The 24456-nt window shown below is 41.9% G+C and overlaps 1 protein-coding gene across 2 annotated transcripts in view; it reads left to right on the top strand.

Moving 5' to 3' along the window:
- The window catches only part of SH3PXD2B (SH3 and PX domains 2B), a 248122-nt gene extending 230551 nt beyond the window's left edge, over positions 1 to 17571 (top strand). For both annotated transcript variants that reach the window (XM_073651312.1, XM_073651313.1), the window contains 3 exons: positions 1211 to 1260; positions 8125 to 8250; positions 14050 to 17571. In XM_073651312.1, coding sequence (XP_073507413.1) covers positions 1211 to 1260; positions 8125 to 8250; positions 14050 to 15555 — 1682 coding nt within the window. In that variant the 3' untranslated portion in view covers positions 15556 to 17571. The remainder of the gene's footprint in view (positions 1 to 1210; positions 1261 to 8124; positions 8251 to 14049) is intronic.
- Positions 17572 to 24456: the final 6885 nt, after the last annotated feature.

Here is a 24456-nt window from a genome sequence, read left to right as displayed (position 1 = left end):
AATAGAAATTGTAGAATTGTTGTATTTAATAGAGCCTTTTTGTCTTGCCAATCTCAGGGTGGTATCTCTGTCCTTAGAATTCAACAGTCTAGTAAGAAGGGGTCTAGGAGGGGCCCCAGGAGGGGGGGGGGTTGCTGGAACTCTGTGAGCCCTTTCCACAGCAAAGACCGGGGAGTATTCATCTCCCAGGGTAGATTTAAGCCAATTGATTCAACTCACCTTTGATCTTTTTTTGCTTCAAATTTCTGCCTCCTCAGTAGTAAGGAGATAAAAATGCATTATAGTCAGACATACTCAAAAATAAAATAGAATGTGTCACCACATGTGCTTTCCCTGACGCACGTTTTGATTAAGTCAAATTTCTTGGCAATATTCTGTCATCTGACAGCTACTCTTTTTATTGTATTCTTATCTTCATTATTTTGTGTTTTTCATCAGCCTCCCTTTGCTTTCATTGCTCCTTGATTCTAATTTTTATTTTATGTGTAATTGTGTACCTCAATAAACCATTTATTGTTTAGGTACATTTGTTTGATTTTTAATTATTATAATGTAACACAGTTGGAAGTAGTTTTTTTGGCTTGCTCTGTGTGCTCTCATTTATATTGGAATTACTTTTTGAATTATAGGCTGCTTTTAATCTTTCAGACCAGTTTGCCGAAAATAAAAAAGCAATAATGCATTAAATATCGCTTCCAGATCAGTCAGTATTGCTGGTTTATATCTGTTTTCTAGTCGTATAATGAACATTAGAACAGTCAACAAAGGTCCACACACATCCACAAAAACGGTCCTTGCAGTCCTGAAAAAGGATCCTGGATATGAGTATGCCAGTCCTTCTGAATTAAGATACCATTGAACGCATACTCATTAGCCATCCTTTTTAAATTCATGAATTACCGGTAGTTGTCTTCCTTGTAGTTCCTTATATGTATTCTTAGACATTAGAGTAATTATGGGATGGACTTTGTGACCAATGTAAATCTAAATTTAGACGAATGTCCTAGTTTTTTTAAACAAATTATACGATGAGAACTACATGTGGCTGTTTAATTGATGGAAAAAGTTATGTTGTGTGCTGAAAGAGAATTTTTGGAATTGTCAAATGCCTTTTGTCTGCTTACCTGTAGAGGATTCAGAAATGTACTTAAGATCAAACTATCGTATGCCCTGTAGAATACATTTTAACATCTGCTTTTTCTTCTGACAGAATCCCCCATAATGAGACAGAGACCACCACCCCGCCGGGATCTTACCATAGTACGTTTTTGTTTGTCTATAAAATGATCAGTTTTAACTTACTACATAATCTGATTTTTTTGCTGTTTTATATTAACCCATTTTCTACTCTCAAACACCATGCAGAGTACTCACTTTTATATATGTGTTACAAAAAGTGTTTAGATATTTCAGGAATTGGAACAAAATTTTATTTTGGAAAAACTGAAAAGTAAAATGTTTCATCAGTTGATTCCAACTTCTATTTTCCATGCTTTTATAGTTTTTGTATGGGGTCTATTGTATTATAATTTCAGGACTTTTTTTGGAATTACACATTAAATCCTTCATTATATCCTACAACATCACATTTTAAGGTCATCAGTCATGATTAGTGTTGAGCGATACCTTCCAATATCGGGAAATATCGGATCGGATTGGATCGGACCGATACCCAAAAAATATCGGATATCGCCGAATCCGATACCGGAAACCAATGCAAGTCAATGGGATACAAATATCGGAATAAAAATAAACCCTTTCTTTCCTTGTAGGTTAATTCTACATGAAGGAAAACAACTAAGAATAATGTAGAATGTATTACATGAAAAGCCGGCAATTCAGCAGCGGCATACACCTGTACCCGACAATTTAGAACAGAAAGAATAGAACATCACACATAGATTAGATAGATAGAAACATGTCAGTCACATATATATGAAGTACAGTGACAGTGTTGCTTACTGTACTTGTCATTTAGTGTAAAGGATTTATTAAAAAAAATAACAGTTTTCATGCACCGTCTCTTTAAAAAAGCCGGCCGGCAATTCAGCACCGGTACCCGACAATTTAGAATAGAAAGAATAGAGAATCACACATAGATTAGATAGATAGAAACATGTCAGTCACATATATAAGAAGTACAGTGATAGTGTTGATTACTGTACTTGTCATTTAGTGTTAAAATAAAGGATTTATTAAAAAAAAAATTGGCATGGGGATCCCCATAATTTTAGCCTCTAGCGGAGGTTAAGCAGACGGCTGGGGCAGATGTTTGAAGCCTGGGAAGGGGGTAATACCCACGGAGCTTCCCAGGCTACTAATATCAGCCCCCAGCTGAATACCTAGCCTTTACTAGCTATTAAAATGGGGGACCCCCCCAAAAAAATGACGTGGGGTCCCCCCTATTTTAATAGCTAGCAAAGGCTAGGAAGGCAGCTGGGGGCTGATATTAATAGCCCAGGAAGGGTGCCATGAATATTGGCCCCCTCCCAGGCTAGAAACACCAGCCGTCAGCCGCCCCAGAAATGGCGCATCCACAGGATGCGCCAATTCTGGCACTTAGCCTCGCTCTTCCCACTGCCCTGTAGCGGTGGCAGTGGGGTAATAGGGTTGGTGTTGATGTCAGCTTATAATGCCAGCTGACATCAAGCCCAGGTTAGTAATGGAGAGGCGTCTATAAGACGCCCCCATTACTAACCCCATAGTCAAAGTTAAAAAAAAAAACACAAACACCCAGAATAAAGTCCTTTAATTGAAATAAAGACACAATTCTTTATTGTTCTAAATTAAACCATACTTACCGTCACGCCCATTCCAGCTGAAGCCAACGATCTCCTGCAATAAAAGTAAAATAATAAAGCAACCTCATCCTTACCTTTCCATGGTTTCCACGACTGCTCCAGCTCTGCTACATTCACATGACAGTGTGCAAATTGAAGTGGTCAGTGGGGTGCTAGAAACTGGATAAGGCGCTGGAAAAGGATAAAACAAACCTCTTTATTGAAGTTCTAATGCCCACAACGCGTTTCTGCAGCGGTCTGCTGCCTTCATCAGGTGGAGTAAACTGATAACTCTACCTGATGAAGGCAGCAGACCACTGCAGAAACGCGTTGTGGGCATTAGAACTTCAATAAAGAGGTTTGCTTTATCCTTTTCCAGCGCCTTATCCAGTTTCTAGCGCCCCACTGACCACTTCAATTTGCACACTGTTCACTTTTCCCTTGGGAGTTGTGGCTGGAGGCTGGAAAGAACTGGATACAATTTCAGCTGCTGCAGGACCTGTAGGACCTGCGATGATGTCATCACCCATGTGACCCCACCCGGAATCACATGATTGGAAGCTCCATCTGCTAATCCAGAGGAGACACTGAAGGCATCGTGGCAGCACTATCAGCGCCAGTAGCTGTTTAACCTGGGTTGTGCGGTCTGCACAACCCACTCAGGTGAGCAGACCACTGTATCTGCACGTATATTCTACTTCCATATTGGTTCACACAAGCACTGCGCTTTTCCACCCCACCCCCTTTTTTGTCTTTCACATTCACATGACAGGCTGGATCGCAGCCTAAAGCTGCCATCCAGCTTGCCATGCCGCAGAGACTGAGAAGCGCAGGCATGCTTGCGCTCCTCAGTGTCTGGCTGTGACGGCATCCAGATGAGCCGAGTTCATGTCCAATGAACTCAGCTCACCTCATGCACGTCACTGACAGCGTGGGGAAATTCTCCTGCGCTCAGCGCTTGAGCAGGAGAATTCTCCCACGCTGTCAGTGACGTGCATGAGGTGAGCTGAGTTCATTGGACATGAACTCGGCTCATCTGGATGCCGTCACAGCCAGACACTGAGGAGCGCAAGCATACCTGCGCTTCTCAGTGTGTGCGGCATGGCAAGCTGGATGGCAGCGTTCTGTTGCGATCCAGCCTGTCATGTCAATATAGCAGAGCTGAAGCTGTCGTGGGAACCATGGAAAGGTAAGGATGATGTTGGTTTATTATTTTACTTTTATTGCAGAAGATATTGGCTTCAGCTGGAATAGGCGTGATGGTAAGTATGGTTTAATTTAGAACATTAAAAAATTGTGTGTTTATTTCAATTAAAGGACTTTATTCTGGGTGTGTTTTTTTTTTTTAACTTTGACTATGGGGTTAGTAATGGGGGTGTCTTATAGACACCTCTCCATTACTAACCTGGACTTGATGTCAGCTGGCATTATAAGCTGGCATCAACCCCAGCCCTATTACCCCACTGCCACCGCTACTGGGCAGTGGGAAGAGCGAGGCTAGGTGCCAGAGTTGGCGCATCCTATGGATGCGCCATTTCTGGGGCGGCTGACGGCTGGTGTTTCAAGCCTGGGAGGGGGCCAATATTCATGGCACCCTTTCTGGGCTATTAATATCAGCCCCCAGCTGTCTGCCTAGCCTTTGCTAGCTATTAAAATAGGGGGGACCCCACGTCATTTTTTTGGGGGGTCCCCCATTTTAATAGCTAGTAAAGGCTAGGTATTCAGCTGGGGGCTGATATTAGTAGCCTGGGAAGCTCCGTGAGTATTACCCCCTTCCCAGGCTTCAAACATCTGCCCCAGCCGTCTGCTTAACCTCCGCTAGAGATTAAAATTACGGGGAACCCCACGCCAATTTTTTTTTTAATAAATCCTTTATTTTAACACTAAATGACAAGTACAGTAATCAACACTATCACTGTACTTCTTATATATGTGACTGACATGTTTCTATCTATCTAATCTATGTGTGATTCTCTATTCTTTCTATTCTAAATTGCCGGGTACCACTGCTGAATTGCTGGCCGGCTTTTTAAAGAGACGGTGCATGAAAACACTATTATTTTTTTTAATAAATCCTTTAACACTAAATGACAAGTACAGTAACCAACACTATCACTGTACTTCTTATATATGTGACTGACATGTTTCTATCTATCTAATCTATGTGTGATGCTCTATTCTTTCTGTTGTAAATTGTCGGGTACCGGTGTATGCCGCTGCTGAATTGCCGGCCGGCTTTTTTAAAGAGATGAAAACACTATTATTTTTTTTAATAAATCCTTTAACACTAAATGACAAGTACAGTAAGCTGAGCGCTGCCATCCAGCTTGTCATCCTTCAGAGACACTGCAGAGCGCAGGCATTATGGGAACTTCCGATTCCTGTATTCGATATTCTAAAAGTATCGGAACTCAGTATCGGAACTCCGATACCGCGAATATCGGTCGATACCCGATATTTCAGTATCGGAATGCTCAACACTAGTCATGACACTGATAATGACTGTTTTATCTTTCATGGACAGTTAACTGTTCATAGATCTTTCTTTGTTAGCATAATCCAAATGTAAGATGATCAAGGCCTGTCTAACACAGTATAAATCCATAACATGGTCGTATTACAGATGGAATTGCTTTACTATAGCATCAGTATTGTATCAGTATTACATCTCCGTAATCATGATGAGTTGTTGTCTATGCAAGAAACTGAACAACTTACAGAGTGACTACATTTTTGAGTCATTTTTTTATATATTGTATGTACGTCCTTTAATTCTGTGCAGATCGATAGCTTTCTATTAAATCGGTACTTCACTCTGTGAGAGCTTTTAGGCAGGACATGTGAGGTGGGGTCCTGTCTCTTGAACTACACAATTCTAAGAGTATGTGCAAACATTCAGTATTTGCAGCAGAAAAATTTGCTGTAAATGCTGGTGTGTTGGCAGTTAAAAATGGTACTTAAAATATGCGCATTTTGCCACTTTTTTGTGTGTGTTTTTGATGTTTTTTCCCCCATTCATTTAAATGGGTGAAAAACTTTGCAAAAAACACTAAAAGAATTAACATGCTGCATCTAAAACTGCTTCAAATCTGCAAAGAAAAAATAAGCAGCATGAGGTTACAGAAATCCCCTTCACTTTGCTGGTACAGTAAAAAGCTGTGTTTTTCCTTGGCAAAAACACATGGAAAAAAGTTGGAAAAATGTGACAAAAACACACCTTGTGAACATACCCTCAGATGCCTGTTCAGCAATCTGCACAGAGTTAACTACTTCCAGACTGTTTATAAACAACTGGGCGGTCCACGTTCTACTCTGCAGTGACACTCTAAAATGTGACTGCATAGTAGAGCAGCTGCATGATATTGTCTGACTAGACACAGCTGAACTCCTCCATAAAGAAGGTAGAGACCTTTTATTACCATCTCTATCTTCTCTATGGCTATATAAAAAAGGCTGAACAAGCACTGTGTATACAGAATAGGAAGTGCTGACAGTGCTTCCTCCTCCAGTCCCAGTGGTCTTGTGATCGCTGGGTGTAGGGAGGAAGCAGGACCTGCTGGATAATAGGAGATTTAGATCAGCTCTGCTATGCAGCCAGGAGGCTGAGTTCCCTTCTAACTGGGAAATCAGATTAAAAAAAAAAGTATTTAAATGTTGAAATGCCCCCAAATGTCTCTTGTGACCTACATAGGGGGCACAATGTATGAAATAAATCAATAAAAAATAAATAAATTAAACAAAGGAAAACAAAAGTCACAAGGTAAACAGATAAAAAGAAGCCATAGCCAATCAAAATGAGTGTTTGTTAAGAGTTCTGTCCCATCGAAAACAAAACCATGTGCCCAAAATATAGAAAATAACGGTTATAGAAAGGGTAACACATTTTAAAATGTATTTTAGTGACCCTTTCTAGTCACCGTACAACTGAAAAAGTTTATAAAATAGGTACGTATTTTGTTATCTTGCATGTTGATATCAGCCAATATAGTTGAAAAAATAAATAAATAGTATGAAAATTAACATTAAGCACTACATATCATGAATAAAGATGCAAATATTATTTGAATATCTGTGTGGGTAAAAAAAACATTAGTACAAAATTAAAAAACTGTTTTGGTCAGGAGGTTAAATGGCCTGGTTAAAGGTGGTTTAATATGTTTACCAGTCTTAGGCCTAAATCACATGAGAAAAAACAAATCTGTTTCATCTGGTTGCTTTCCATGTACCTATTTTTACAATACGTGTCTTGCATATTTTTATACTTTTGTGTAAAAAAAGGAACAGGTGTCCCTAGAGCAGTGGTTCCTGACCTTTCTGACCTTGAGAGCCACAGTCAGTTATGAAAGAAGGTCGCAAGCCACATTGAGCTCTGAGAGAAGGTCGTGAGCCACATCCAGCTCCTGCCCACTCATAGTAGTGACACCCAGACCCCCCTATTACCAGTATAATGACAGCCAAAGCTTTTCCACTGAAATCACCAGGGCTGTGGAGTCGGTAAGCCAAACCTCCGACTCCTCAATTTCCATGACTCCGACTCCCTCATACATGGCTCATGTTTAAGTGATAAATTTACTGTAGCACAGATTCATCTCAGCTAAAAGTCTAGACTCTTAGATCAGGAATAGGACAGACATTTATAGGACATTTCATAACTTTCCCAAATTCTTATGAAAAAATATTCCCCACAAACTGCATTGAACTACTGTACCCAATTTATTATATATTTAAGGATTCGGAGTTGGTCCATTTTATACTGACTCCGACTCTGACTCCACCAAAATGGACACCGACTCCACGACTCCGACCTCCACAGCCCTGGAAATCACACCAAGGCAGAATGCCAAGCTCCAGGGTTTCCTACCTTACCCCCATTCAGATCTGCTCTTCTGTGCAGGGTTACACACAAGTCACCATCTAGAGATCTGCTGTTAATATCAGTTTGCTAATACAGCAAGCTGGCAGACAGTTGCGAGCCACACATCACAGTCCCGCAAGCCACATGTGGCTCTCAAGCTACAGGTTGGGGACAATGGCCTAGAGGTTTCCAATGCAGCTACTTGCAACTGAAAATAAAATAGTGTAAATGTCACCTAAAGAAATTATCAAAATCTGATCAGATGTATAACCTGTTATTTGAATTATTTTTACATGAATGTTTATTACACATGTTAAAATTACTGATATAAAACCCGTATCTAAGTTCCCAAGTCAGATAATTATTTCTTTCTCAAGTGTATACAGTACATAGTACATTCATATTGCAACAAATATATATGCTAATTGTATTATCTTTACTATGGTTTCTTTTGCATGGTTTTGTTTTCTTCTAATGGAAATACTTCAGCCACGAGGACTTAATCTCCCTAAACCTCCTACTCCTCCACATGTTGAAGAAGAGTATTACACTATTGCAGACTTCCAGACCACCATTCATGATGGTATCAGCTTCCAGGCAGGACTAAAAGTTGAAGTAAGAGTTATATTTTTTTCGAAATTAAAATTTTATTACGTTTACAATATGGAGAAAACAAAGTACTTTCAGCTATAAATAACAATTTATATACAGTACAGACCAAAAGTTTGGACACACCTTCTAATTTAAAGATTTTTCTGTATTTTCATGACTATGAAAATTGTACATTCACACTGAAGGCATCAAAACTATGAATTAACACATGTGGAATTATATACTTATCAAAAAAGTGTGAAACAACTGAAAATATGTCTTATATTCTAGGTTCTTCAAAGTAGCCACCTTTTGCTTTGATGACTGCTTTGCACACTCTTGGCATTCTCTTTAGTCACCGGAAATGGTCTTCCAACAATCTTGAAGGAGTTCCTAGAGATGCTTAGCACTTGTTGGCCCTTTTGCCTTCACTCTGCGGTCCAGCTCACCCCAAACCATCTCGATTGGGTTCAGGTCTAGTGACTGTGGAGGCCAGGTCATCTGCCGTAGCACCCCATCACTCTCCTTCTTGGTCAAATAGCCCTTACACAGCCTGGAGGTGTGTTTGGGGTCATTGTCCTGTTGAAAAATAAATGATCGTCCAACTAAACGCAAACCGGATGGAAGAGCATGCCACTGCAAGATGCTGTGGCAGGCATGCTGGTTCAGTATGCCTTCAATTTTCAATCCCCAACAGTGTCACCAGCGAAGCACCCCCACACCATCACACCTCCTCCTCCATGCTTCACGGTGGGAACCAGGCATGTAGAGTCCATCCTTTCACCTTTTCTGCGTCGCACAAAGACACGGTGGTTGGAACTAAAGATCTCAAATTTGTACTCATCAGACCAAAGCACAGATTTCCACTTGTCTAATGTGAATTCCTTGTGTTCTTTAGCCCAAACAAGTCTCTTCTGCTTGTTGCCTGTCCTTAGCAGTGGTTTCCTAGCAGCTATTTTACCATGAAGGCCTGCTGCACAAAGTCTGCCCTTAACAGTTGTTGAAGAGATGTGTCTGCTGCTAGAACTCTGTGTGGCATTGACCTGGTCTCTAATCTGAGCTGCTGTTAACCTGCGATTTCTGAGGCTGGTGACTCAGATAAACTTATCCTCAGAAGCAGAGGTGACTCTTTTTCTTCCTTTCCTGGGGCGGGCCTCATGTGAGCCAGTTTCTTTGTAGCACTTGATGGTTTTTGCAACTGCACTCGAGGACACTTTCAAAGTTTTCCCAATTTTTCGCACTGACTGATCTTCATTTCTTAAAGTAATGATGGCCACTCGTTTTTCTTTACTTAGCTGCTTTTTTCTTGCCATAATACAAATTCTAACAGTCTATTTAGTAGGACTATCAGCTGTGTATCCACCTTACTTCTGCACAACACAACTGATGGTCCCAACCCCATTTATAAGGCAAGAAATCCCACTTATTAAACCTGACAGGGCACACCTGTGAAGTGAAAACCATTTCCGATGACTACCTCTTGAAGCTCATCAAGAGAATGCCAAGAGTGTGCAAAACAGTCATTAAAGCCAAAGGTGGCTACTTTGAAGAACCTAGAATATAAGACATATTTTCAGTTGTTTCACACTTTTTTGTTAAGTATATAATTCCACATGTGTTAATTCATAGTTTTGATGCCTTCAGTGTGAATGTACAATTTTCATAGTCATGAAAATACAGAAAAATCTTTAAATGAGAAGGTGTGTCCAAACTTTTGGTCTGTACTGTATTTAGATAGATAGATAGATAGATAGATAGATAGAGATACACTGCTCAAAAAAATAAAGGGAACACTCAAATAACACATCCTAGATCTGAATGAATGAAATATTCTCATTGAATACTTTGTTCCGTATAAAGTTGAATGTGCTGACAGCAAATTCACACAAAAACCATCAATGGAAATCAAATTTATTAACCAATGGAGACCTGGATTTGCAGTCACCTCCAAAATTAAAGTGGAAAAACACACTACAGGCTGATCCAACTTTGATGTAATGTCCTTAAAACAAGTCAAAATGAGGCTCAGTATTGTGTGTGGCCTCCTTGTGCCTGTATGACCTCCCTACAGCGCCTGGGCATGCTCCAGATGAGGTTGCGGATGGTCTCCTGTGGGATCTCCTCCCAGACCTGGACTAAAGCATCCGCCAACTCCTGGACAGTCTGTGGTGCAATGTGACGTTGGTGGATGGAGCGAGACATGTTGTCCCAGATGTGCTCAATCGGATTCAGGTCTGGGGAACGGGCGGGCCAGTCCATAGCTTCAATGCCTTCATCTTGCAGGAACTGCTGACACACTCCAGCCACATGAGGTCGGGCATTGTCCTGCATTAGGAGGAACCCAGGGCCAACCGCACCAGCATATGGTCTCCCAAGGGGTCTGAGGATCTCATCTCGGTACCTAATGGCAGTCAGGCTACCTCTGGCGAGCACATGGACTTTGCCAATCCTGGTGTTCTGTGGCATTTCTGTGGAGGGCCGCACAGCCCTCCATGTGCTCGGCAGAGGTAGCCTGACTGCCATTAGATACCGAGATGAGTCCTGTATCCGATTGAGCACATCTGGGACATCATTTCTTGCTCCATGCACCAACGTCATGTTGCACCACAGACTGTCCAGGAGTTGGCGGATGCTTTAGTCCAGGTCTGGGTGGAGATCCCACAGGAGACCATCCGCAACCTCATCAGGAGCATGCCCAGGCGTTGTAGGGAGGTCATACAGGTACATGGAGGCCATACACAATACTAAGCCACATTTTGATTTGTTTTAAGGACATTACATCAAAGTTGGATCAGCCTGTAGTGTGTTTTTCCACTTTAATTTTTGGGGTGACTCCAAATTCAGGCCTCCATTGGTTAATAAATTTGATTTCCATTGATGATTTTTGTGTGATTTTGTTGTCAGCACATTCAACTTTGTACAGAACAAAGTATTCAATTAGAATATTTCATTCATTCAGATCTAGGATGTGTTATTTGAGTGTTCCCTTTATTTTTTTGAGCAATGTATATATATATATATATATATATATATATATATTAACCCTTTCGCAACCCTGGGATTTTCCGTGTTTGCATTTTCATTTTTTGCTCCCCTTGTTCCCACAGCTATAGCGTTTTTATTTTTTGGTCAATATGGCCGTGTGAGGGCTTATTTTTTTGCGAGACGAGTTGTACTTTTCAACGCCATTATTAGTTTTACCATATCATGTGCAGGAAAACGGGAAAAAGATTCCAAGTGCGGTGAAATTGCAAAAAAAGTGCAATGCCACAGTTGTTTTTGTTTAATTTTTTTTTACCACGTTCACTGAATGCTAAAACTGACCAGCCATTCTTATTCTCCAGGTCATTACGAGTTCGTAGACACCAAACATGTACAGGTTCTTTTTTATTTAAGTGGTGAAAAAAAATTCCAAGTTTGCTAAAAGAATAAATAAATAAAATGGCGCCATTTTCCAAGACCCGTAGCGTCTCCATTTTTCAGGATCTGGGGCCAGGTGAAGGCTTATTTTTTGCGCACCGAAGTTTTTATTGATAACATTTTGGACTAGATCCGATGTTTTGATTGCCCGTTATTGCATTTTATTGCAATGTTGCGGCGACCAAAAAACGTAATGCTGGCGTTTAGAATTTTTTTCTCGTTACGCCGTTTACCTATCGGATTAATTCTTTTTTTATATTGATAGATCGAGCGATTCTGAACGCGGCGATACCAAATATGTGTATGTGGTTTTTTATTATTATTTTATTTTGAATGGGGCGAAAGGGGGGTGATTTAAACTTTTAGACTTTTTTAATTTTTTTAATATTTTTAAAAACATTTTTTTTTCACTTTTTGCTTGCTTCTATAGTCTCCATAGGAGACTAAAAGCAGCACTTGTCTGATCGCCTCTGCTACATAGAGATGATCAGCAGATCACCTCTATGCAGCAGAAATGGTCCTGTGCTATGAGCGCCGACCACTAGGTGGCGCTCATAGCGACTAGCTCATGACAACCACTGGAGTCTGCTGCAGACCCAGGGTTGTCATCCCAACCCATCGGTGACCCGCGATCATGTGACGGGGTCGCCGATGGGCGTGGTAAGTGACGCGCATCCGATTTGCGCAAGTTAAATGCCGCTGTCAGAGATTGACAGCGGCATTTAACATGTTAACAGCCGCGGGTGGATCGCAATTCCACCCGTGGCTGTTGCGGGCACATGTCAGCTGTAATAATCAGCTGACATGTGCCCGGTTCAGTGCGGGCTCAGCACCGGAGCCCTCACTGAACCGGGGGTTACAGCCTTGTGCGTACAAATACGGCACAGGCTGTAAAGGGGTTAAACAAGCTGACAGGGATTGCAATAGGGATTAGTAATGAGAACACTATCACAATAACAATAGCAATAACACACAATACATCACAATAGCAATAACAATAAAATCCTTCTCCAAAATACTGTATCTAGCCCAAATATGGGATTAGCACTGAAGTCCATTGGTTCTGCAAATGGCCCTAGCGGGGGTCTCCGGTTATTCCTGCTAGGCTTTTAAGTCTTTTTCTGACAAAGTCAGTTAGATCCCGTTTGGCTTGTTCCACCTCACCTGCCCCCCTCCCAACCTGATACCCTAAACCTGATTGTTCCCGGTACCGTGAGGGAGCGGTTGAAGTGACAGCCCTGTTCAGTGATGACACTCGTCGGCTTTTGCTGAGATGATCTCTCCGGCACGACTCGTTTCTATCCTCTTTGTCCTGTCAATCGGGGTGGTTTTCCACGTCGTGGGTAGGAGAGTCTTGTACATTTCCTTAATGTCATATCAAAGTCCCGGTCCTCTTCCGTAGCCGTGACTCCCGAGGGACCGCTGCGCTGAATCCCGCGCTCATTCACTGGCAGCCACCCGTCTTGCCTTACGGGTCTCTCACCACAGTCTCTCTCGCTGGTTCCATCAGCGCGTCCGGCCTGCGTCACATCTCTCTCTGTGTCTGGCGCCGAAATCACCTCAGGCACTTCGCGCTCGACAGTTAAATTTTGAAATCCTCTGCTGGAGATCACCTGACCAGGTCCAGCGTGCAAACTTCTATTTCCCTATTTCTGGTAGGCCCAGAACCTCCCGGAGACCCTGGTGCCTCAAAGAATCCCTTCCCACAAAAATGCTGAGGCAGAGTTTTCCCACTTTTTCTATTAATGAAGACTGAATTATAAATGCTCTGTCTCTCTGAGAAACGCACAAATGCTACACTTGCATTATCTTTAAAGGGAATCTATCAATAGGATCAACCTTCCTAAGCCAGATATGGGCATGTAGGTCTTAGGAAGCTGAATAAAATGATACCCTAATATCTGCAATCTTATGTCTTATTCCAGAGAAATCCAAGCTATGAGGAGGACGTTGCCTGGAAGATAACGCCTCATCCAAAGCTTATTTTAAATAAAAGGGGGAGTTACCAGTGTGAGACAAGTAACTAACACGGAACAGGAGAGTTGAAATTTGTCTTCTTGCAAACACATTTTTTGCAGCTCTCTGAGCTCTGCTGTATTGCAACATATTGCAACCCCGGAGAGCAGCCATTACACTGGTAATGTCCCCTTCATGTAAAATAAGCCTGGAAGAGGTCATTTACATAAAGTGGTAAAAGATGATTTCTCAGCAACAAGACATCTGATATAAGACATACAGGGATGAATTTCTTCAACTGTCTATAACCTGTATGCCTAAATTAATAGTTTACATAGGTCAAATGTGGCATTATATTTACTAGCATTGACCATCTCTGTCCTTGATATGTTTGCCATGATTATTTATAATTTTTACATAATAATATTTCTGTGTGTTTCCTATTAGGTAATAGAGAAAAACCATGGTGGCTGGTGGTACATTCAGATTGATGATAAGGAGGGCTGGGCCCCCGCTACCTTTATTGACAAGTATAAAAAAACAAGCAATGCTTCAAGGCCTAACTTTTTGGCCCCTTTGCCTAATGAGATGGCTCAGCTGTGCTTGGCAAATGCTTCAGCAGAAAGTAGTTCTTTCGAAGAAACATCTGGGCCTTGTAGACCTCTGCCCGAGCCACCTCAAAATGGCACAGATTCTGTAGTAAAGTGGAAAAACAAAGAGCAAGGCTTTAAAAGTACTCAGCTTAATGGTAAAGAACAAACATTCAACAGTGTATATGATGAAGCTGCTGAAGATGAAGGGGAGGAGAAGCCAAGTCTACCTATAAGAAGGGAATCAATGCTGAAGACCGAAGATATTTCTGAAAGACCAAGCATGCCGCAGCTCCGTGTTCCACCTCCAAAACCATCTCCCAGCATGATTGCTTCTAGCCCACAGAGACAATTACCTCCAAAAGACATAAAAAAACCTGAGATAAAAGGTGACAAAGGTAAAATGTTTCAGCTTAAAAATGAAATGGGATTGGAATGTGGCCACAAAGTTTCACCCAAAGAGCTAAAAAAGCCTGTACTTAAGCCTGTCCCTAACAAACCTAAACCCGACCAATCGACAGAGAAGGTAGATTTGATGGTCCCAAATCCCTTTTTAAAGTCCAAACCAGAGGTGAGACCCAAGCCAGTCCCTGCAGCTAAAAGTGAAATGATTTCAGAAAATAAGGTTGATATTTCAAATCTGAGAAGTAGACTTAAACCTTCTGCAAAGTCTCCAGAAAAAACCAATGAGCAAGAACCTTTTGTAAACAGTGGAGAAAGTGATACTCCAATGTATACTGCACCTTATCAAGGGGCTGCTGGCAGACCTCTTGAAAAAACAGAATCAAGACATCAGTACAAGCAGGATGATGAAATACCTAAAGGGCCACCATCTAAAGCATTGCCAATGCCTATGAGGACTACACACAGTGAAACAAAGACTGGAAGAGATGCCCCCCCGAGACCTGTAATACCGCCAAGACGACCACCTCCTCCTAAAAAATTGTCCAACGAAACCAGTGATGTGAAGGCAACACCACAAAAGGAAGGTTCTGATTCTGTAGCTGCTCCCATTTCTAACAAGCCTATACTGGTCCCACCAAAAGCAAAGCCATTCCTACCTTCATCCATTATGGATGACACTAAAGTAAGAAATAGCTTTGTTCCAAAGACACAGGCAACAAGGCAGGTAGATAAGTCAGACTTCAAGGAAAGATCATTACCTTGTGAGATGGCCAAAGATTGCTGTTATGTAGCCATTGCTGATTTTGATGGGGATGATGAAACCAGCAGCTTTAAGGAAGGAACAGTATTTGAGGTTCAGGAGAAGAGCTCAAGTGGCTGGTGGTTCTGTAAGGTTATTAGCGGAGGCCCAATTTGGGAGGGCTGGATACCTTCCAATTATCTTAGGAAGAGGCCATAATGGCCTGCTTAGTTTACACATTGCAATAGTCTCCTAATTTCAGGTCTATTTAATTAGTCCATTAATTTATAGTTTTTACATGAAAACTATTTTTTTTTATTACATTCCATTTTTTATTCACTTTTTTAAAAACAACATTTTTTTTAGTAGGAATGGAACATTTAATAGGCCAGGTTTTTGAAATAAGCATTTCCCAGTGAGCTTGTACTCAATAATCATTGGGGATAGATATGAGCTGAAAAGACTGTAGAAATATGGTACAGTGAGCTTATGGGAAATGTCTGAGTGTTCTGCTCTGTAGAGGCTGCACAAACACAGCCAGGTTATCAAGTCTTCTCCATATTTGGCCTTCTTAGTATGTTACTTTTCTTGGCTAAATCTTATTTTGCCACTGTTGACAGTGACATAATAAACTTAGCAGTAACAGTACAGTTTTTAAACTTTGCTTTACATTTTTCTTTGTTTTTTTATAGCAATGTTAATACAAATGGCTCAAGTTGATACTTTAAACCCCCCTTCAAATAGCAATTGACTGTAAATTCAGAAGCCTGCGTGAAGTGGCGCTCCATTCCTTCAGTCCCAACCCTTCCTCATTTAAAATAAGAACAATGAAATTGTATGTGTACTCTTTGTTCCTCCAACAATGGGGGGAATTTTTCTATGGACACTAAATGTATTACAAATATGTGACCTGTAGAGGGCAGCAATAGCGAAGAGATGTAAAAATGAAGGTAAATCAAATAGAAGTAGGAAATCCAACAGGGTTTTACATGAAATTAATGTGTCAGATAACCTGGCCCATTCAGGACTTGAATGACATTGGATCAACGGTAATACCAGATAATGTGATAGAATTTGCATTTTTATTGCTTGACAGTGGCAAATTACTGTAGCCCAAGAAAGAGCATTCACAGAGCTGCTGTCATGCTTCCTCCTACAGCTCCAAGAGTGCCACTCTATACCGTGATTAGGAGCTAGTCAGCTGCTCCCCTGGGCACTACCTGCAAGAAGATGAAGAGTGACAATATGTATATATGAGAAATCCTGCTAGAATCACTAGTGCATGTTACCTCTGGATAGGCTCAGGGCCTCCTCTGGAACGTGGAGGAACTCAATGAAACCGTGGCTGCTAATGCCGGGCTTTAAACTACAGCTGGTATAGGACCATGCTGCCCAAGTGGCAGTATGACTAGCTGGGGTTATGTTACAGTAACTGGGTTACATTTATTTGTATCAGAAATGTATAATGTTAGGGATATATTTAAGGAGCATCATTTGTTACCAAGGGAGCTGTGCTCCATGTCTTGCCGCTGCCTATACCTGTGCTAGATCAGAGATCTCAGGCTATTTTCCCAACCATGCGGCAGTCGTGACACTTTTACCTATGTTCAGTTAGTAGCACATTGCACACTTTCCACCCTACCATGGCAGTATTATATAGCTTGATGCATTGCCTTACAATGGGACAAGCCGGGTTCTTCTGCTGCATGTTATCAGTAACTTTTCTAATTATATAGTAAACTTCCATCCATTTCATGTGGTTATGTTTTCCACTTACATCAGATATGTCCAAACATAGCATATCCCAGATTTTAATATTTAGGACTGTGTTCATTTTGATGGTGCCTTTTTTAAAGCCTCTTTGGATACAAACCCTTTTTGAATGTGGTGTAACTTCTCCACATCTCTATGGGCTAAACCAAATCTGCTTTTATATGCCTACCCAAGTTATTTCACCTGCAATGGAACCTAAGTGACCTTTCTCTGCCCTCTCATTGTGCCTTCATATTCGGTGAACAATGTCAACTCTGAATTTTTCGACAAGTCAGTTGGCTGTTATAATGACATGAGAAACACACCAAAGAAGTTTCTTTCCTACATTTACATGGCCACTCATATATAACTAATTATAGTTTGCAATTAAGCAGTTTCCTTTCTGTACTTGATATCGACAAAATCTGTTGCCATCGGTATCCTGTACTTGTACTATGATAAATAAAGCTTTTTTTTTTAATATCCTGTGTATTTATGGTCATTCATCGCCACAACTAAAAGCAACTTGTAAGGGGACTACTGACCGAATGAGTGGCGAAATACACTATGGGGCCATATCATCAAGCAGTTTGCCAGAATTCTGGCCTAAAAATCCTTGAATGTAGCAACATTTTAGTAAAACTCGCAAGTTGAGCAAAATCTGTGTGACTGTTCGCATTTTTATGCCAGTCCAGGCTAACTCTGGTAACTATTTGAAAATTGTGTGCAGCTTGGATGGCGCGTGACCAAGCGAGCCTGACAAATTCAACGGAATTTATGCCAAAAAGGTGGCAGAAATGTACATCAGTCTCTGGCTGTCGTACATTTTTCGTTGCCTCATAATAGTGAATGGAATCGTTGGGGATGCTGCTTGAAACCCTGACAAAGTGCTCAGTGGAGAGCACTGTGTATGTGTGAAACTGACATAAAACTGCTTCCACTCTTTGGAAGGCTTCTAGATTTTGGAGTGTCTGTAGGAGTTGTTGCCCATTCACCCAGAAGAGGATTTGTGAGTTCAGAGATGGATGTTAGATGAGAGAGCCTTGCTAACAATCTCTATTCTAGCTCATTCCAAAGGTATTGAATGGGGTTGAGGTTAGGGCTTTGTGCAACCAGTCAAGTTCTTCTGTAACACACTCAATCACCATGTCTTTATGGACTTGCATTGTTCATTGTATCAATTTTTCTGGAATATAAAAGATCCTTCCCAAACTGTTCCCACAGCCCCATAACAATATTCCTCCTCCACCAAACTTTATAGTTGGCACATTGAAGTCAGGCAGTTAATATTCTCTTGGTATTAACTAAACCCAAAATAGTAGAACACAACCACCCACGCTAGCTAGTGTGTCATCAAATCAAAAGCTTGATAGTAGCAAATGGAAATAACACCCCTGGACTGGTGAATGATAGCTAGACATAAACATAAAAGATCCACTGCGCTAAAATGCTATGGTGATATACACCTATAGGGCAACACTTGCGGGGTCCGCAACTTGGACAAGAAAAAACGTATTAAAAAGTGAGATACTAATATACGTTGCGGTGATCCCCTTAAGGCTTGGCCCAGCCAGTATTATTGCCAGTAGTACAATAAAAACAGCTGTAGAGGGAAGGATACAGCTGTTATACATTATAAACATAAACTGAAATACAAACACCTATAACTATTACCAGACTCGTTGTACCAATATTAACATGCAAGTGCATATGACAATCAAAAAAAATATATCTGCAGCTAAAAATCTGTAATAATACTCAAACAGTGTGGTGTACATGGGCTAAGGGATGAGACAGAACAGTCAGGCTTCTGTCCCTCTGTGAACGTGTGACGTCACACGCCGCTGCCATCTCCCTACACTCTGTTGTTTAGCGGCAGGCCTGCCACTGGCCGGGGCTCCCTGCTCGCTTACACCGCTATCCAGATTGACTCCACACCGTGCCTCCGGACCGCAGCTTTTACAGCCACGATGGACTCAGACTAACCTTCGGTACAGTGCATGGTCAGAGGAGCTTTCCTCCTTTTTATGTACCAGCACTACTGCTTATTTGTGGATTTTAGCAGAAACATTGGACCTTACAGCTAGCTTATGTACCTGAGAAGCAGGTCCAGCGGCCATTTATAACGTGTATCCTCCTTTAACCTTAGATAAGGTTTTAGTGGCACATGTACGCCACACTGGTGGAGTATTAGTATAGATTTTTAACCGCAGATATATTTTTTACAACCAGTCTGTAATAGTTATAGGTGTTTTGTATTTCAGTTTATGTTTATAATGTATAACAGCTGTAGCCTTCCCTCTTTTTAATACGTTTTTTTTTTGTCCAAGTTGCGAACCCAGCAGGTGTTGCCCTATAGGTGTATATTACCTCAGCATTTTAGCGCAGTGGATCATTAACTAAACCCAGACTCATCAACCAGATCGCAAGATAACGGAGCGCGATACGTCATTCCACGTTTCTTCTGCTCCAGAGTCCAGAGTCGGCGTGCTTTACACCACTCCATCAGATGCATGGCAATGTAGGGCTTGTAAGCAGCTGCTCGGCCATGGAAACCCATGTCAAGACGTTCCTGGCACAAGGTGGTCTTCTTAGAGAGGTAGTGAGTCACCAGAGTGTTGGTGACGTTTATGTACTACTAGATGGTGGCCCGATTCTAACGCATCGGGTATTCAAGAATATGTATTCGGCGGACCGGGCGTGACTAATCAGCGAAGCAGTGTTTAAATGGGTTGCGCACTACTATTCAGGACAACGGTGTTTTAAATTTTGCGCCAATAATCAGCGAACCGTGTTAGTGAGGACAGGGGAGCAGCGCTGCCTGTGCGGGTACTTCCGCTGACCTCCGTGCGGCAGATGAGCCGCTAACGGCCGCCATCTTGTTCTGAAATCCCATGTCGCTGATTGGCCGCGGCCGGACCAATTAGCGATGCGGGATTTCCTGGACGGACAGACGGGATAAGCCGATTATATAGTAGATGCTTATCGATACTCAGCGACCCCGGTCAAACTAAATATGGACTGTAACTTAGAGGCAGAGTTGCTGTGGTTCCCAATTGCTTGCACTTTTCACAAATACTAATCACAGTTGATGGTGGAAAATTGAGGAGGGAAGAAGAAATTCCACAAACTGACTTGTAGCAATGGTGGAGCCCTATTACAGGACAGCGCTGGTATCTGAGCTCTTTAGAACAAGCCATTCTTTCACAAATATACACTGCTCAAAAAAATAAAGGAAACACTCAAACAACATATCCTAGATCTAAATGAATGAAATATTCTCATTGAATACTTTGTTCTGTACAAAGTTGAATGTGCTGACAACAAAATCACACAAAAATCATCAATGGAAATCAAATATATTAACCAATGGAGGCCTGGATTTGGAGTCACCCCCAAAATTAAAGTGGAAAAACACACTACAGGCTGATCCAACTTTGATGTAATGTCCTTAAAACAAGTCAAAATGAGGCTCAGTATTGTGTGTGGCCTCCACATGCCTGTATGACCTCCCTACAACGCCTGAGCATGCTCCTGATGAGGTTGCGGATGGTCTCCTGTGGGATCTCCTCCCAGACCTGGACTAAAGCATCCGCCAACTCCTGGACAGTCTGTGGTGCAACGTGACGTTGGTGGATGGAGTGAGACATGATGTCCCAGATGTGCTCAATCGGATTCAGGTCTGGGGAACGGGCGGGCCAGTCCATAGCTTCAATGCCTTCATCTTGCAGGAACTGTGGACACACTCCAGCCACATGAGGTCTGGCATTGTCCTGCATTAGGAGGAACCCAGGGCCACCCGCACCAGCCTATGGTCTCACAAGGGGTCTGAGGATCTCATCTCAGTACCTAATGGCAGTCAGGCTACCTCTGGCGAGCACATGGAGGGCTGTGCGGCCCTCCAAAGAAATGCCACCCCACACCATTACTGACCCACTGCCAAACCGGTCATGCTGAAGGATGTTGCTGGCAGCAGATCGCTCTCCACGGCGTCTCCAGACTCTGTCACGTCTGTCACATGTGCTCAGTGTGAACCTGCTTTCATCTGTGAAGAGCGCAGGGCGACAGTGGCGACTTTGCCAATCCTGGTGTTCTGTGGCAAATGCCAAGCGTCCTGCATGGTGTTGGGCTGTGAGGACAACACCCATCTGTGGACGTCGGGCCCTCATAGCACCTCAAGGAGTCTGTTTCTAACCGTTTGTGCAGACACATGCACATTTGTGGCCTGCTGGAGGTCATTTTACAGGGCTCTGGCAGTGCTCCTCCTGTTCCTCGTTGCACAAAGGAGGAGGTAATGGTTCTGCTGCTGGGTTGTTGCCCTCCTATGGCTCCCTCAACATCTCCGGGTATCTGCTCCATGCTCTGGACACTGTGCTGACAGACACAGCTACCCTTCTTGTCACAGCTCGCATTGATATGCCATCCTGGATGAGCTGCACTACCTGAGCAACTTCTGTGGGTTGTACTGTAGACACCGCCTCATGCTACTGTACCTTTAAGGGTGAGAGCAATGACAAAATTCAAAAGTGACCAAAATAACAACCAAAAAGGATGAGAACAGAGAAATGGTCTGTGATCACCACCTGCAGATCCACTCCTTTATAGGGGGTATCTTACTAATTGCCTATCATTTCTACCAGTTGTCTGTTCCATTTGCACAACAGCAGGAGAAATTGATTCACAATCAGTGTTGCTTAATAGCTGGACAGGTAGATTTCACAGAAGTGTTATTGACTTGGAGTTACATTGTGTTGTTTTAAGTGTTCTTTATTTTTTTGAGCAGTGTATTTTAAGGTACAATATATGGCTAGGGGCTGGATTTTATACACCTGTGACAATGGGACTGAATGAAAAATCTGAATTCAGTGATTAACAGGTGTGTCCCAATACTTTTGCCCATTAAATGGAATCTGTCAAGGGGATTTATCCCTACTCTGTATCAGGAGCTCTTTATCGGGATTCTGCCTTTATTACAACTAAGTGTTGCTGCAGTCTGAAAACATAATGTTTATCCAAGGAACATGTGCACACAGGCTAGACCGGAGCGCAGTCACTAATCCCTGCAGTTTGCTGGCAACGCCAATAGCAGCATAAATGACAAACAAAATGGGTGCAAGGAGAGCAGAGAAGAGGCGTAGTAGTCCCTATTCCTCTCCTTGCTCACACTTGTTTGTCATTAACACCATTGTGGGCATGATACCAGCAAACTGCAGGGATGATTTATTTATAGCGCTCCCAGACTAATCCAGGTCAATGCACTGGGATTAAACATTTTTTTCCACAGACTACAGCAATACTTAATGATGTTTTTAATAATGCATTTATTACTAAGAGGCTAATAAGGCATTTCTAATACATTATAGGGATAAATCCCCTTGACAGATTCCCTCTAAAGCTAGAATATAGCGTGTATATGACTTAATGGTCTTCATGTTCTACTTTCCGTACTGGAATCTTTGTAGATATTAGGTTTCCTTTGTTCTTGATCTAAATGTGGGAAAGTAAAGAAAGCAATGTTTGAGATTAAAGAATGTTGCCTGAGGCTTCATATTAAAGGGGCTTTCTGGATTTATGTTGATACAGGTTTATTGCTGTATTGTGACGTGTTACACATTTTACTAATATTTCAGTTCCTCAACACTCAATAAATTTCCCCTCAAGCCATATGATCTATCTGGCTCTAGTGCAGTAAGGATGCACCTTCTCTGTGCACTGCATGGGTGTCTCCATACATGCTGTCACACACTGATAAAATGCCCTCTCTGTACTGCACACTGACAAATATATATATATATATATATATATATATATATATATATATATATATATATATATATATATATATAAAAACCTCCATATCCTGTAGAATTCATTTCAAGAGGCTGTCCACTACTTTATTATGGATGACTTATCCCTGGGATAGGTCATCAGGGTCTGATCGGCCGGGATCCGACACCTGACACTCCTGCCGATCAGCTGTCATCGGTGCTGTTGGCAACCGCAACTGGTCAATTGCAGAGCTGCTTTGTCTTCTGAGAGTGGTCACGGCTGGGTACTGCACATCCGCCTCCTATTCAAATTAATATGATAGTCCATCAATGATAAAGTAGTGGACAACCTCTTTAAATTATGAATTTAAAAGGGTTATTCCCATTACAGTTGTGCTCAAAAGTTTACATACCCCGGCAGAATTTTTCCTTTCTTGGCCTTGTTTCAGAGAATATGAACGATAACGAAAAAACTTTTTCTCCACTCATGGTTATTGGTTGGGTGAAGCAATTTATTGTCAAACTACTGTGTTTTCTCTTTTTAAAACTTAATGACAACCAAAAACTTCCAAATGACCCTGATCAAAAGTTCACATACCCTGGTGATTTTGGCCTGATGACATGCACCGAATTTGACACAAATGGGTTTGAATGGCTACTAAAGGTAATATCCTCACCTGTGACCTGTTTGCTTGTAATCAGTGTGTGTGTGCATAAAAGCTGAGTGAGTTTCTGGGATCCAGACAGACTCTTGCATCTTTCATCCAGCCACTGACGTTTCTGGATTGTGAGTCATGGGGAAAGCAAAAGAATTGTCAGCGGATCTACGGGAAAAGTAGTTGAACTGTATAACACAGGAAAGGGATACAAAAAAATATCCAAGGAATTGATAATGCCAGTCACCAGCGTTCAAACTGTAATTAACAAGTGGTCACTCAAGGGCTCTGTAAAAACCAAACCACGGTCAGGTAGACCAACAAAAATTTTGGCCACAACTGCCAGGAAAATTGTTCGGGATGCAAAGAAAAACCCACAAATAACATCAGCTGAAATACAGGACTCTGAAAACTAGCGGTGTGACTGTTTCAAGATGCACAATAAGGAGGCACTTGAAGAAAGATGGGTTGCATGGTCGAGTCGCCAGAAGAAAGCCATTACTTCGCAAATGCCACAAAGTGTCTCGCAAACAATACACCAAACCGCAAAGAGACACGCCTCAAAACTTCTGGAACAAGGTAATTTGGAGTGATGAGACCAAAATTGAAATTTTTGGCCACAACCATAAACGTTACATTTGGAGAGAGGTCAACAAGGCCTATGATGAAAAGAACACCATTCCTACAGTAAAGCACGGAGGTGGATCGCTGATGTTTTGGGGATGTGTGAGCTACAAAGGCACAGGAAACTTGGTGAAAGTTGAAGGAAAGATGAATGCAGCACGTTATCAGCAAATACTGAAGGCAAATTTGCGCTCATCAGCCCGGAAGCTGTGCATGGGACGTACTTGGACGTTCCAACATGACAATGATCCAAAACACAAGGCCAAGTCGATCTGTCATTGGCTACAGCAGAACCAAGTGAAGGTTCTGGAGTGGCCATC

Source organism: Phyllobates terribilis, unplaced genomic scaffold, assembly GCF_046119375.1.
Source record: "Phyllobates terribilis strain yellow unplaced genomic scaffold, ASM4611937v1 Scaffold_11__3_contigs__length_659146591, whole genome shotgun sequence".
NCBI classification, from domain to species: domain Eukaryota; kingdom Metazoa; phylum Chordata; class Amphibia; order Anura; family Dendrobatidae; genus Phyllobates; species Phyllobates terribilis.
This window is presented reverse-complemented; position numbering and strand designations above follow the sequence as displayed.